The sequence below is a fragment of the Charadrius vociferus genome, unplaced genomic scaffold, assembly GCF_000708025.1.
Source record: "Charadrius vociferus isolate BGI_N301 unplaced genomic scaffold, ASM70802v2 scaffold105, whole genome shotgun sequence".
Taxonomy (NCBI): Eukaryota; Metazoa; Chordata; class Aves; order Charadriiformes; family Charadriidae; genus Charadrius; species Charadrius vociferus.
The window spans coordinates 1,814,730-1,831,037 of record NW_009648543.1 but is presented as its reverse complement, the minus strand read 5'-3'; the positions used below and the strand labels follow the sequence as shown (position 1 = coordinate 1,831,037).

At 40.8% G+C, this 16,308-nt stretch overlaps 1 protein-coding gene across 1 annotated transcript in view; it reads right to left on the bottom strand.

The window, feature by feature from the left end:
- The window catches only part of GPR143 (G protein-coupled receptor 143), a 13,008-nt gene extending 3,242 nt beyond the window's left edge, over positions 1–9,766 (bottom strand). The window contains exons 1-6 of the mRNA XM_009885958.1: positions 9,456–9,766; positions 7,648–7,757; positions 4,661–4,755; positions 3,686–3,778; positions 3,079–3,188; positions 1,616–1,724 (exon numbers count right to left, since the gene is read on the bottom strand). Coding sequence (XP_009884260.1) covers positions 1,616–1,724; positions 3,079–3,188; positions 3,686–3,778; positions 4,661–4,755; positions 7,648–7,757; positions 9,456–9,699 — 761 coding nt within the window. The 5' untranslated portion in view covers positions 9,700–9,766. The remainder of the gene's footprint in view (positions 1–1,615; positions 1,725–3,078; positions 3,189–3,685; positions 3,779–4,660; positions 4,756–7,647; positions 7,758–9,455) is intronic.
- Between the last annotated feature and the right edge of the window lie 6,542 nt (positions 9,767–16,308).

Below are 16,308 nucleotides of genomic sequence, written 5' to 3'. Positions count from 1 at the left end.
CAGTAACCTTTGAGAGAGTTTTTACGCTCTAGTGCTTCTGTTTTATTAGGAGAACAAAATCCAACACCAGAGCTGTGATTATTTTTTTTTTAATAGGAAAACACAGAATGAGACAGAATGGAAATAAACAAATATCCCCACTGTGTCCTTGGGGAATTGGTCCTTTCTTTCATGCTTGCTCTCAGACCAGCAAGCTGGCCACCATTCCTTAGGTTGCAACACACTTCTGTGGTGCCTCTGGGCTCTTTCTTTCCACAGCACTGGAAGCCTGGCTAAATCTCTCCTCCTCATTATTTGCAACAATTTCCAGGAAGCCGTGCTGCAGAATCCTTCATTGCTGCCTCTCACCCCTTCTCCTGCTGGCTACGCCACCCTTCGCGCTAGAAACCTCTCTCCCGAGCCAAGTGGACTCTGTTATTCCCCAAGAAAAATAATAATTTCCCTGCAGAGCACTCCAGTATACAGCAGGCAGGAGAAGATAAAAAGGCAGTCTTTCTCCCTTCTCAGCCTTTTAAAGCAATGTAACATGCATTAATGTACCTGTGTATAAAAAAGTTAAGTAGTTGTAGAGACTGTTAAGTTTGGCCAAGTCATTTCGCTACTCCAGGACCGTTTCCTTCCTCCCCTGTTGCTTGTGTTACCCACGAAGGTCGTAAATACTTCACAGCAGTGACTCCTTGCTCTTGCTAGGTCATTGCACAGACCCTTGTAGAGTGGATCACCACTCCTTCTGGTGCTTTTATTGCTGTGGGATAATTGTGAGATTGTAGTAAAAACTGTTTCCTCCAAAAACAGGCCCTATTTCAGCTCAGTTTTGCTCTGTGCATCCAGTACCACTCCAGAATCTTTTACATTGGATGGTGCTGCTGGAGCAGAGGCCCAGGGATTTGGGGATGAGATGTGTACCCTCCCTCCTTCCCCACTTCCCTTGTTCCCTCTCTCCTCTCCTCTCCTCTCCTCTCCTCTCCTCTCCTCTCCTCTCCTCTCCTCTCCTCTCCATCTCTTTCCTTTCCTACCCCAACTTAACTGTTTTCATGGAGGAATATTAAAAAAAAAAAAGATTAAATTATTAGGAACTTCACACACTATCATATGGAGATTTCCTTTCTAGCATATAAGCCTGTATTTCCAGTCAATATCCATGCTTTTTTCACACACTTGGGATCTCCAAACCACAGAGGTGGCTGCATTATGTAATCATAGTCAGGGCCATGAAGCCCATCTTAGAAGCATATTTATTGTAGGTTTTCAGTGATGTGTTTGGTGACAAGAAGCTCTGAGAAATCTTGGGTACAGAAAGCCATCTATCAGCCCACAGTGCTGGGGAGCCACTGCTTCAGACAGCTTTAGTCTATGCCCAACCTTTTTTTTTTTTTTTTTTTTGGCTATTGTTTCTTGGGGTTATTGTTTTCCTGTTGGTTAAACATTTTTATCATTTCCTCACAGCCTTGTGATGCTACATGAGTGAACCAGTTTAGAACTACTTCTTCCTTAGACACCTTCCCTTCCAAGCATAAAGACAAACAAATTAAGCAACCCATCAGACTCTATTCTTGTCCCCCACACTCTCCAGCTGGGAAAAAGGCGGTTTAAAACAAAATAATGCACCTCTTACCAAATAACAAATACCAGCATAATTTTGAAGAAGCGGATCTGGATCTCCGTTCCCAGACGTCTCTCATTCTCTGTGTAAATCCCTTGTCTCCCTTTCAGTAAGGAGGCAACTGGAAAGTATACAATAATGTTCATTAACATACATGTATCTTGTTAGTGATAGGCTCAAGGATCTAGAATATAGATGTCTGTAAAGAGGGAACGAAGGAATTGATGCATTTGTCTCCAGCAGCAGTTCAGAAGCTGGAAGGATCATCATCAAGGAACCTCACATATAGCCTAATACTAAAGGAAAAGAATTCATCCATTATGCATTCCTAAAATGAGTGATATCCCACTAGCTGGTTTTTCTTCTCTCAGTCCCACTGAAAATAGAAAATAGTATGGTCAACATACTTTTCTTTTATAGTAAAAAGGTAGTGCTTACAATTTCTATATAATGTGTGACATAATGATACATTTGTTATGTGATAGAATACATGCTATCCTATTATGCACATTATATTTTACTGTGCAATTGATACAGCTTTGGCTACACCTCTAAAACTTCAAGGTGTAATGTCAGCAAAAAATGACAGTCATGCCACATGCTGTTCAGATATCACAAGGAATATACATGTGCACCAGCACAAATATACTCAGTGTGTATTTTCCCATAAAAAGAGCAACTTTTTATAGAAACAACGTTTTAAAGGAATAACTGTTCCTTTGAAAATGAGTATTACTGAGGGATGCAGGATAGATGGGATGAAGACTGAACCGAGAATACAAGGTCTTCTGTTGCTGTTTTTATATATTCAATGTGTAGATGATAAGTATGAATTCAGGTACCACAAACATCTAGCACTGATCATATTACATGCAAAGAATGCATTGAATCTGTGGGTTCTTTTCAAACTCATTTCTTCAAAGCACTGGATAATAAATTAAATGGGAACTTCAAGATCCCATCTGTGTTGTGTACAATTCCCGTTTGTTTCATAATCTCAGAATCAGGAATAACAAAATTCTGATCATATTTTAGTATATTTTTTTTAGCTCCAGGGCTGCCAAGAAGTTAAATCAGCTATCAGATCTTACCAACATTATCTTTAAACCAGAATAAATCACGTTCCAAAGTCCAGGTTGGTATCAATACTACAGTAGAGTTAAGCATCCACTACACATTGCCTCAAATACTTTAAATCAAGAGTAATTTAGTAACGTAGAAATACCTTTGCCAATCTGCGGTAGAGGTTTATAACAGCATGGTTTGAGCACATCATCAGAGTGTGTCTCTAGGGCAAATTTCCCATCAAGATGGTATCTTCATTTCAATAGGCAGCTCCCTCCCACCCTTTGCGGTATCTTTATGATTTAATGAAGACCGATCCCACATGACTGAATACACAGCCATGACTTTTTACAGTATTGCTACGTTGCTAAATAACACATACTGATTCATATTGGTCATTAGGAACATACCTGCTGATACTGTCCTCCTAAACAGGATGGGGTTGACCACCAGCACTAGCAGGAGAGGGGCATAGGTTGTGATGTAATGTGGGATTGCATGTTCCAAGCCATTTTCACAGCTGAGAAGAAATCGTTAACAGCTTATGCATTTTTTTGTCCACATCTGACAGTTCTGGCTATTCTATCTATGTCACCTTTAACATAAAAAAATAAAGGAAATTATGCAAACAGATGCTAAACTTTTAATTCACACACCTTCACCACCAGTTCACATGGGACCCAAAGTTGATTATTAACATGCACTGTCTGTGCATTTTTCTCAAATTTAAAGGATCAAATACAAAGCTAAATTCGGGAGTGGGAGAACAGTGGCTCACAGCAGAAGGTGGATCAGTGCAGCAGCATGCCCAAGTGCCTGTATTGCCAGGCATATTTCTTCAGGAACCCCTGAAACCCAGGCAGGTATTTCTAGAATACTCACTGACTCAGTGGGACATGCTTGTCAAAGATCAAAAGAGCCCAACATTTGGCTATCTGTCTCTAAAGTTGACTAAACGACATTCATATGACCAGAGAGGGCTATGATTTTGCGGGCTGTTCCCAGAGCCCTGCTTACCTGGAGAGAGAAGGGTAGTAAAGCAGTGCAATTCCCTCCACGCAGAGCATCACCGCGAGGCCCCACGTCATCATGTGGTACAGCACAATCGTACTGCAGGCACCAAACATGACAGGCGTAATTAAAGACACTAAACCTTACACTTTCCACAGTGTGACATAAAAATAGGACCCTCACTGAAAAAGAGCTTTACAGATAAGAAATAATGCAGAACAACACTGACAGTACATCAAACTAAGGAAAGCAGGTGGGGCTGGAAGGGGCTTTTGGAAAAAGGATGAGCCACAGTGGTTGTTTGGGCTTGCACACAGAAGTCCTGTGTCCTCCAACCTGCAGGGTGGAGAGCTTTTCCCTTACGCCTAAATCTCCAGAAGGAACACCTGCATCCTTCATTTCTCCTGCAGAGAAAAAGTAGGGAATTTGAATGCAGCTGAAGAGTCAAATAAACCACCCTTCTGTAATTTTCAGAGAATTATGTTTCTCTTCAGAGTCCAATACTGCTGCCTTCTTAAGGAGGTTCCAATCCGTGTGTTAAAAGTCTTTCATTGTTTATTCTGATCTTAGAACCAGGCCCAAATGCACATTATTTTTTTGGTTAACAGGGATGGAGGATATTATATTCAGGATAACTTTTTTTTTTTTTTTCTCAAGAATCAATTTCAGGTACAGAGTAGGGACAAAAATAGTATCTCACTGCAATACAGTTTATAGACCCTGCCCTGCTCCCTTTTTTTCCAAAGGTTCAATGAATTCAGTTACATTTAAATTCCATCTGGACATAAACAAACCAATATCTGAGCATTGCCCTGGCAATTTAAGCACTTAGCACACCACTCACCCATATCATTACCTGGTAACTGCCTGAACATCAGATGTTTGTGCAAGCTTCATTTATACACTTAGACAGCTGCAGACAAGCACGAACATACAGTGTTGGAAGGGAAAATAACAAATTCAGAGTTTTAACTCTGGTACCTTAGTCCAGCTGATCTTCTTACCACCAAGTAAGAATCAACGGCGTAGCAAAACAACCACCAGAAGCCAGCACTATATAATAGCTGGATCCACATCTGCAGGGAAAAAAATGCCAAATGTCACAGCTGCTTCTCAAGAACCACTGGGGACAGGGGAGGGACTCAAACCTTTAGCCTGGTGATTTGTTCTTTAAATGTGTGTATTTTCCAGCTGAGATCATGAAGTATGAAATCTTACTCAGAATCACAGAAACAGCGTTGCTGTAGCCAACAGGTCAAGTCATAGGTAAACTGAACAGCATTTGCTTTCACAGCTTATTCTCTTGTTTAGAAAACGTGTTATTTACCTCTCCAGTCCTAACCCTCAATGTCATGAGTGAAGCCAAAAGAAATCTACAGTGAGGACGTTTTAATTTTAGGTTAAAATTTTAGTAGTTTCTCAGTAGCTGAGGCATGAAAATATAACTGAGGTCAGTCACGACCACAGTGTGCCTATGCATTGTGGGTTCGGCATGTGATGGGCGTTTTCTCCATGCACAAGAACCCGATTCAGGGAATGGGTCATTAACAAAAATATCACTCACTCTCTGGAAACATTATCCATACTGAACTCCCTGACTGATTTCTTCAATAAAAATCCAGAGGAAACAGGTTCAAGTCAAGTTAAATTCCACAAAATTTGTGAGCTGACCCTATACATTTTTCCCATGAGATAAGTGACCTTTCTTTGCCACTGTTCATAAACTCCAAATTTCTCCCCCACAGCAGCTGGCTCTTTGTAATAATCTGGAACTATTTTAATATTCAGATTACCTTCCCTCCGAGCCCTCTTTCAGTTCTTATTTGAATATCCTTTGTCACAGCTCCATAGTAGCATCCTTTTACAGCTGGAAACCAACATACTTGTTACTGAGCCAAACGTCAGTGAATAGAGATCTACCATTCCTTCCTCCAAAAGGTAGATCAAGCTGCGAAATATTTCCCTCCACCATGGGTGTAGACCCTGCCTCTAGTCATTTGTGACATGAATTATTCAGTATTTAATTCAAACACATTGCTAGTGCATGTTTTTTGCAAGTGAGCAGGAGTGCACTAACATTTTGCTAGCGCACAGGAGTCAGAAAACAGAAATCCAGGCTTCCTTGTAATACACTTTATCCACAGCATTCAGCATAAAACTTCATCTGCACTTTTACATGTTTACAATTAAAAAATGCACAATTTACTATACACACACATACACATACAAAAATAAACCGTGGGGTCTTTCCACTGGAAAATCCAACATAGACAAGACTGCCTCCAAAAATAATATAAATCAGATTCTCCTAAACCCCAAATCTTCATATGCTACCTCACTTTTTTGCAAAATGATGCATTTTGCTACAGTGCCCAGGAGGGTACCTCTCTGCAAAACGGAGGGTGTTATTCAAAGGAGATGCCTAAAGGCCTCACTATTTGGAGTTTGTATTGTCTTGTGGCTAAGTGAAATCAAACAATAGTACTGAAAGAAAAATAAAATAGAATCAGAAACTTTTTATTAACTCCCATGAGAATATGTTAGGGGAAGTGAGTGGAAGGAGGGTTGTTTTTCGTTCCAATATAATTAAATCTAAATGTAGCAAGTGACTCAAACTACAGCACTTTGCTGGAGCCCAAGAAAGGGAAAATGAAAGTTGTGGTAGACCACTATGCTTCTCCCCATCTAACCTGAGATCCAAAAGAAAAACAAACAGGCTGCATACAGTATCGTTGTCACTGTTTAAAAATATTAATTTTTGTGTTAAGGGCCAGAAAGTGAAATTTAAGACATAGGGAAACACGGATTTTGAATAGGACTTCCTTGCTACAAAATATTGATGTTGCTGGTTTCCCCTTCCTCAAAGAAAAAAGTCAACATTTGCATCTAATAAGCAAAACTTAAACATGTATGACGGAACTGAGAATCGATAGATGCGTACAACTGATGTTTAGTTCTATGGCACAACAGTATCATGACTGAAATTGTCATTATACAGGCATATAAGGTACAGTGAGTTGCATTTTGGCACAAATTGTTTTATTTGAAAATTACTGGAGCTGAATAATTTTTTTTACATGCAGCTTATCCTCTTCTATATTATAAACTTTGAATTGTAGAGCTAATACTGTTATTGCTTATGCATTAATTCATTGGGCACCCTACATTCCTACGAGTAAAGTGGTGATCTGTCTTAATTGTCATTCCTTGTGTTTTGGTAAAAACATGTCTTTTTCTTGTACAGTAAACTCAAATTATATGTCTCAGTACTATGACTGTAATATTTGAAACCAAGTTTCAATCTCCACTTTTGTAATGCATTTGCATTTTCTCATTCTATGTGTTTTAACCCAGAAGATACTTAATTAGACTAGGCCAGATGTGGTCATTTCTGAATGCCCATATAAACAGCAATATCTGAGCCGTAATCCTGCATGGCAGGGATGGAACTTCTGCAGCAGCTTTGTGTCTCTGGGTGTATTTATCCTGCAGCCCCTGTGTGTCTAAAACACACACGTTCACACCGCAAAAGCTAATTTGAGCTACCCAAGTTGCTGGTTTCGGTCAGTCCCCACAATATACCACCACACAATTTCTGCTGGAGAAGGGGGGCAGATACCCTCGTGGTGCAGGTGAGAAGGAGCCGCCAGGGGATAAGTGATGCCAGGGCAAACTGAGCTGGTGGTTTCATTGCCCGCTCGGGAATGTCTGTAGTACCCTTACGCCTCCGTACCCCTGCCTGTGGTACAGCAGCTAGCACCCTGCCTGACCTGCGCCTGGCTTTTGGGCTTTCGGCGGGAGGCATGAACGCACTTGCAGGGGTGTGGCAGAGGCTGAAACCATCATATCCAAGCTGTGACTCACAGCCAAATCTCCTTTCGGACACAGTGGTTTGCCTTTCAGGCTCCCTACGATGAGGGACTGTCAAGCAGGAGCGGGAGGAAAGGGGAGACCGTCTCTGTACCTACCGCGCTCCCCACGCAGAAAGCAGAAGGCCACACGTCGGTCCCGTTCACCACAGAAATGTTAGCTATGAAGCCTGGGAAGCCCAGCCATACACTTGACCTGAAGATCATACCTAAAGGGGGGAAAAAAAAAAAAGTATTAATGCTTTGAATCTGCTGGCGTGATTTGTGTCACATGCTTCTCCCCGGCCACATATTTCACATCGCAGCCCAGATTTTGTGCATCCACAGGAAGGCTATGGCTGCAGAGGAGCAGAGGAGGAACAACTGTGCTATTTAAATGTCAGTGTAATCACTCAGTGAAAGTAGCCCTGAGAGTCTGAAGCTGCTGGAACTTGAAATGTTATGTAGATTAAAATCCCACTTACTTCCAGATACTGTCACGCACTTCCCTAAAATAAATTGGGTAGCATTTAACAGATTGACGTAAACGAGTAACTAACTATTTACAATTTTACTGGCATATATTCATATGCTAATGTTCATTTCTCTATAATCTCACATTGAAGAAAAAAGTCATTTCCCACATATCGCTGTCTTCATTTTTACAAGCAGCTCTTTTCCTCTCTGTCACAGGACTGAACAAAGCAGGGCTTCAGAGTTAGGTGAGAACATTACCTGTTGTTTTAAATGAACTTATAGTTTGTTAGTCAGATTTTCTGGGTTTGCTTGAAATAGGCATTAAAGCGCCAACATATAGCAGAACAAACCCACCAGGTTTCCCTCCAAGAGAGAACAGTTTCCCACCAACCAAAATGAGTAATTCCAAGACAATGATGGAAAAATAGTTTGAGTTTGCCAGTGAAAGGGAGAAAAATAACTTTATCTATTGCTGGCCTCATCTGACTGAAAGGACTTTTTCCAGATGAATACACATACGTTCTTTCCATCTCTCTCTTTTTTTATTTCCCGCCCTAGTTTTTGTTTTAATATTGGTACTTATGACATACCGTAAGAGAACTTAACTAAGTATGAAAGGGGAAAAGACCTGAAATCCCACTCCCTCCCCAGGCAGCAAGAGAGACTTACTAAACAGCACTACTTCTGTTATCTAATGTGAGGGAAAAAATGTTATTGTGGAATAAAACTCATCCTGTATTTTTATAGCATGTGTCATGGTAATTTATACCTAATTTGGCAGTAAATGCCATAGATTGATGGGACAGATTTAGACACATTAGTTTCATTTTGACTGATGAGTTTTGTTTTATTCCCTGTTGTTTTATTCCTCCAGCCTATCAGCCAGGGGCCAGGCAGCAGGTTGCCCTTGATAAGGGAGCTTCGCTCGCATTTCAAAAGCCTGTGTCCAGCATGATGTGTGTACAGCTGCAATTGAAATTCATTTGCCGTGGACATGATGTGCTGAGAGAAGCGGCTGGCGCGTGAACAAGATGGTAAACTTCGTCTGAGGGCATTTAAAGACATATAGGAACTGTTTTCAAATGTAGTCCTAAGGATCAGCTAAGTGTTTGATGGTAGCTTTAGATTTAAATATGCTGCCTCACCTCCACTTTTATGCCTTCCTCTGAGAAGCAGTCACTGTTCTAGATTTTAATTTGTTTTAAAGCAGAGATTTTGGTGTAGATTTGTCAGGAGCTTTTCCTTATAAACTATAACTATTAAACAAGACCTTTCTCTCCCAAAGGCCCATCATTTTCTGACCTCACTTAGCCCAAATCTACCCGTGAATACATACAGGATGTTTCCCTCAGAAATCTCTGCTGTGCACTCACCAGCTCCATTGGCTATGGTACCTCAGAGCAACGAGACCCTGCTACAGCAAGGGTGAGGGACATCAAACTGGCGCTTACCTAAGCCACCAAGGATGTCACAAACAGAGATAAGGAGAAGGATGGTGGAAGAGGAGGAGGCTTTGGGCATCTTCCGCGGGCTCTGTCCCTTCTTCGGCAGGAGCTGCAGGATGGTCAGTAGCAGACTGACGGAGGCGCTGCCAATGCAAACTCCACAGAAGACTTCAGGCTGGAAGTTCATCACTAGCTGCGTAGCTGCATCCCGGTTCGGGCAGCAGTAGGTTTCTAACCTGGGAGAAGCCATGAAGCGTCCAGCTGGCGGAGAGGCCCCACGAGCAGAAGAAAACTGCTGCTGCTTCCCCAAGGCAGCGTGTGCTTTTTCTTCACCCTCCCCATTAGTCCTCGGTGGTGAGAATCACGCGATTGATGGATCATGTGCTGCTGCTGCTGCTAGAAGTAAATCCCCTAGAGCTGCCTTTCTCAGCCTCGCCTAGCAAGGAGATCAGATCCAAACAAGAAAACACAGTGTAATCTGAAACATGCCCCATGCTTGCTCAGAGCCATTGGCAACAGTTCACTCACATATTTCTGCTTGCGCAGTATGTGATACAGGAAGACTTAAACTCATCAGAGCATTGAAAATGGTTTAAAATAAATAAGGATGCAGATACCGAAGGAGAAGCATTGCATTTTAATTGTGTTTCTCTTTAGCCTCATCCCACACGGCACCCTTTAATTACTGCAAATTAATTGAAAAGATGAGTCCAGACACAAGCAGTTCCAGCCTTTACAGGGAGGAGCAGGACTATAAATCCACACCCTAACCCAAATCTCAATTGTAGTGATCAAAGCCACCCACCTCTGTAATTAAAATTAGAAACATGATATCCTATCTCTATAGAAAGAGATTACATTTAGGAAGACAATATTAACCTCATCCTATTTTAACCGCAAACACAAAAAGTCTTCTTTTTAGTCTGTACTGTCTGTGTTGGATCAGCTTGACATGGAAAATTCCAGGACTTTTGATTTCTCAATAATATTATTTTTTTTTATTTGGTAAGGCTTTAATATGAAAACAGGAATTTGGCCTGTAATATTTGTTTTTACTTTATAAGATAGACAGTATCTTTAAGTCAGGGGTCCTTTTAGACACAGCAGCAAATATTCACAATCATAAATACAAAAAGTAACTTTCCCTTCTCAGCTGAGTTTCAAATTCCCTGCATCAGCTCTCACCCTCTTCAGAAAACTTGTTTGTAGGAACATGTTCAGGAAATACAGGAGGGAGCATTGCCAACAGACTTAAAGTGAACTGAGTGTTAAATAACACAGTCATGGGTTTTATAATTAGTCCTTATGAGAACAAATGACCTAACATTTTCTTTCTTTTTTTCCAATGGCCCAGCTTATTTTTTTAGCAGAAATTATGAAGGCCTGATGAACGACAGTGGGATGTTTTGTATGCAGGGGTTATAAAACACAGAGGCTTCAGTCAGTAGAGAAAACAGCCGCCAGTCCTGAGTAAAATGGTACCTGCCGAGTTCTTCATTACACAAGACACCTTATACGCTTGATCCCAATGCGAGAAAAAAACCCACCAAGCTCATCAGCTGCTGACTGCTGGTGGGGGCTGTGCAGCCTCCCAGTGCAGGATGGCGGTGGCAGGGCTTGGGTGGCAGCTGGAGCCCAAGCTGGAGGCACATCATGCGTCCACCCACTGGTCCCCAGTGCCCTGCCCGGGCACCTGAAGAGCGAAATGTTAGCTTGCAGAGACAGACTCCTACACGCAAGTGTCCATACCTCAGCAAGGTGTCTGAACTCCTGTTATAGTCAATCAAGGTCTTAGGCAGCTAAGCTTAGAGTGTAGACTTAGCCTAGAAAGCTGTTCCTAAAATAAATGTACATGGTAAGCTGAGTAGGCTCCAGTGACTACAATGAGAACTTAGGCATACACATCATCAAAGAGTCTGACATGCAGGCAGCTGAGTTTGAAGCTGAATGTTTTCGCTGGGTGTTTTTGCTGCTTTCCAGCATAAAGAGATTTTCCTGCTCCATGGATGAGGACAGGTGAGTGACCTGGATGTTGCAATCCTATGTTTCTTACAACCATGTATACAAAAATATACTGGTGACAGCAAGGTTGCAAACCAGATTGTCCTGCTCCAGAAATACAAACTCGTTCTAGATAAAGGAGAATACCTATGCTCTGTCATCAGTACAAGGCTCTGTTGTCAGTACAAGGCTGGGACTCCTCAGGCTTCATTCCACCTCCACGAGAGCAATGGTGCACGGAGTAGCCACCTCTCTGTCAAGATGCCACATTGCAATCTGCCTGGCTACTAAAGAACAAAAATTATGATTCCACAGAGACAAATTATTCTTTAAAATAAAGCCATCATATACCACATACACGATGCAAATCCATATAAATTAAAATAGATTATGTTTGCTCTTACTTGAAGGTAAATTTATATTGCCTGGTTTATACTTAGAACAGCAAAACTTTTAGAGTATTAGACAGAAAGAGAAACTGTTGAAGAGAAGCCTTTCATCTCCACTATCAGTTTCTAAAATTGTTCCCCTCACTATTTCTGTTGCCATTTTCCTTCCTTCAAAAATTTGAAAAGCATGTCAAGGTGTTATCCTGATGGTTTGTTCTGGCTTACAGATAGGAATGTTTTGTGTGTTTTGTTTTTTCTGCTTATCATTTGTTTTCATTGATCCTGACTGCAATCTAGTTTGTCCACGTGGATTTACTATTTCATCATTTTAACTTTTCCCTCCCTTTTGTTCCGCCACTTTGAAACTACTTTCATTCCCCAATTGTAGTCTTATATTCTGGAGAATTTTTTTTAATCTTTCCCTGCTTTTCTCTCCACAGTTTTGCCAGCCACGCACCCTATTTTATTGCTTTACTTCTCTGAGTGGAGGACTGCTTTTTTAACCTCTTTTTCTGGGTCCCTTCCCTCCTACTCTCTCAGGATTTGATTACGCAGCTAGTTACAGAGGGAGCAAGTGATTTTTATTGGAAGCAAAGCGTATGACCTCTAGCATACCTAATACAAAAAGAAAACAGTATGACTCATGAGTGAATGGATACCTGCCATGATACAAGTAGATGTGTCTTTACATGTGGACATCTGAGGCTGAATGCGAGATGGATCTGCCAAACTAATGAGCCACCCAATATCTCAGCTGGTAAGATCTAGCTAGTCTCTGGCCCTCATTGCTGGGCTCAAAGTATAAAGAGTCAGAACAGTAAAAGAAATTCAAAGCTGGTTTGGCAGTCTTATACCTGAGATTAATTTGGCTTCTCATGATTATGAAAATAAGAGGATAAAAGCTGGGGACAAAGGCAAAGGAAACAGAAAAGTAATGAAATAAAGTAAGAGAAGAACTATTTTGCCTTGTAAAGGAGTGTTATTTAGTATCCAATAAAACTTACATTGTTCTACAGGTTCTAATTCCCTTCCCTCTGAAACTATTGACACAGTTCTCACTGCCACCACTGGTATGAAGCCCACAAATACTGTATGTCTTATTTCTGCAACAAGGCAGGATCTCAATTAAGCAAATGGTGTAGCTTGCAGACAACTATTAGCACACGTCCAAGAAACATTAAAAAAAAAAACCAACCACAACTGCAAATTGCAAATACCAATCAATCAAACTCACAGCGTAAGTACAACATTGCACAACACTGAAAATTCCAGTCCCGGTTTCGTACATTGGCAGTAGTGTGCTCAAGAATGAGAAAAATACTGTGCTCCTTGCAAGGAGAACAGGAATGCACTCCAGACACACAGCTTTTAGAAATACCTACTCACGCTCTCCTGGGACCCGGAACATAATGTTTCAGTCCAGTCCATGTTCATCATTAAGATGAAACGCTGGCTTGCCTGCTTCTAAGGGGAAGCAACCGGTTTACAAAAATATGACAGGCATGCATTTCTGCTGTTAAGGAGCGTGCTATAGCTTATGCTTGGGTGTGCAGTTACAGATAATTTAATCACCGTTTTAATTAAATCTGGGACTACAGCACTGGTTTACAAAGAAATAGGAAACGTATGGATATAGAGGCAGAGGAGAACTTATTTTGCTTCATGTGTACAGTTCAATGAGTCACTGTCTGATTTTACAGCTCCCAGTGAAGATCTTAGCTACCTTACAAATGTAAAAACTGTATTTTCTCAATGATTCATGATCTCATAGTCTTTTACAGATTCCCCGACATAAGATTTCCCAAACTGATGAAAGCTGTGTCTGTCTTCAAGCTAAATGGATGCAACAAAACCAGTTATGATCTCCCAAACAGATCCTGCAATATGTTCCTAAAGGCCTTAGTATACAAATCTTCCATAGGCTTAGCATGGTACTTCATTTTATCCACACAGACCTCCTGTAATTAGATTTACTTTGGAATAAACTGTATGTCCTTCCCCCTGTACTCGGCACTGGTGAGACACCACCGCGAGTACTGCGTTCAGTTTTGGGCACCTCACTACAAGAAGGACATTGAGGTGTTGGAGCGTGTCCAGAGAAGGTCTACAAAGCTGGTGAGGGGTCTGGAGGACAAGCCTTATGAGGAACAACTGAGGGAGCTGGGATTGTTTAGCCTGGAGAAGAAGAGGCTGAGGGGAGACCTTATCGCTCTCTACAACTACCTGAAAGGAGGGTGTAGAGAGGTGGGGGCTGACCTCTTCTCCCTGGTGACAAGTGATAGGACGAGATGAAATTGGTTCAAGTTATGTCAGGGGAGGTTTAGATTGGATATTAGGAAAAATTTTTTCACTGAAAGGGTTATTAAACATTGGAAAAGGCTGCCCAGGGAGGTGGTGGATTTGTGGTGGAGGTGTTTAAAAAAAGGGTAGATGTGGTACTTGGGGACATGGTTTAGAAGAGGTTTTGTCAGGGTAGGTTAGTTAATGGTTGGACTTGATGATCTTAAAGGTCCTTTCCATCCTCAGCAATTCTATGATTCTATGATTCTATAATTATCAGTACTAATTTTTAAAGCTAATTTTAAAGTGGTATTTCAGTTAATGCATAACTGAAATTATGGGGAATTTCACACCCTGTTATTTCTATTTCAAGTTTTCTTTAGGCAGGGATATTGGAACAATAGTCATACTCAAAGTGTAACATCTGTCATGATTATAACAGCTACAGACTCCATTAAAAAGAACTGTAAGAAAAACAAGGGTATCAATTCCCTTCCCTCACTGATTTGAATATAATTATAGAGTTGTAAATTATTAATTTACATTTAAGGATGGTGAACATTAATTTAAAAGGATGAGAATTAATGTATCTCCTTTGCATAAAACCAATAATGTTTGAGGAGTTCTTGTTTTCTTTAAGAATGAAAACATCGATACATGAAATGAGTGTGCATTTGAACAGCTCAATAATTGTGTGTATTTGACTGATGCAATCGTATTACCCATATTTTATTGACTTCTTATGTACCATCTCCAGGGAAATGTTACCCTACCTGACTTTTGTGAAGAAATGTACACAAATTAGTTATTAAAACTCTGCCTATTATGCATTTAAATTAGTGGATATTATTATATGGATGAAGTACAAATTAACTGAGTAGAAAAATGTATCTGTAAACTGGAGAAAACAATTCTTGCTTAGGGATTGAAAGAACAAAATCCACAATTCTCTATGCCAATGATGAGAATATTACAGTCTTTGAACCTGCATTAAGACAGATTTTGTGGCCACATTTCTGGACAAATTCCACCATTAATCATTGTCATCGCCATATTAGTTCACAGAAAAAAAAGATACCTCCCTTTCAGCATGCATGTAATAAAGAGACCTTGTCCTACACCTACACAGACTACATGAAACACAGTTTGCATAGGAACTGACTGATGAAAAAGACTGTGAAAAGAAAGAATATTATCCTCTCCACACACAGTGATATTGAAGATTGGATCTTAATGTTTGTAAGCATGTAGACAGTACCCTAGTCTACAAGATCTTGAATGTCTTTCCCGTCCTCAGTATCTTCCAAAGGTATCCTAGGCCCCCCAGTACTTCTGCATTCTATTTTAGATATTATATTAGTTGGTTCCCTCGGGAGAAATTAGGTGGGATATTATTATATCCTTGTTACAATTGTTAAGACTCTGGTATCTTGTTAGATTATATCTCCCACCACCAAGAAGTTATATTTTCAAAGCCCATTAGCACTAGAAAATTATATCATAAAACCTTTATTCCCAGGCCAGTCTATGTAACCAAATCAAAATATATTACAGCACTAATTTCACAGCTCTTACAATGCAAGAACTCTCCAAGGCTCTGTTAATTAAATGGCTAAAAATGTCAGTGTGCCGTGGTCTTGTTGAACGCTGTAACCAAGTATCAAAGGGAATTCTGAGAAAGTGTGCTGTCCAGGTCCAGACCACAGAGACCAGCCAATGCTCCCCTTTGAAATGCCATGAGCATCACAGGGTTTCTTTCCTCTTCTGTGGCTGCACGGCCAGCACCCAGTCCTGCAGCATCTTGGGACTGGATGAAGGAAAGTTGCAACCTTCTGCTCCACAAATTTTTGTCTGGTAGTTTCTGAAATGAGCAGAAAGCTCAGAAGCATGGCTTAGCTGTCTCAGGGAATCAAGAGGAAAGGCAGTAATAACAGCGGAAACATTGTAGTGCAGGAAGGGTTTAAGATCCACTCTTTTGACTTCTCTGTTCTTCAGGACTGAAGATCAGAGGACTCATTGTCAGAGGTGGATCTTGCAGTCCAGGGTGGACAAAGCAATAAGACTAACTCCTCAGTATCCAAAGTACTTTACTAGATATACCCTTCAGGAGAGCAATACAGCTACACTACCCATTTATATTATATCTTGGATACCTCAGCTACTTCCCTTAGTCAACTTCCCGGGAGCAT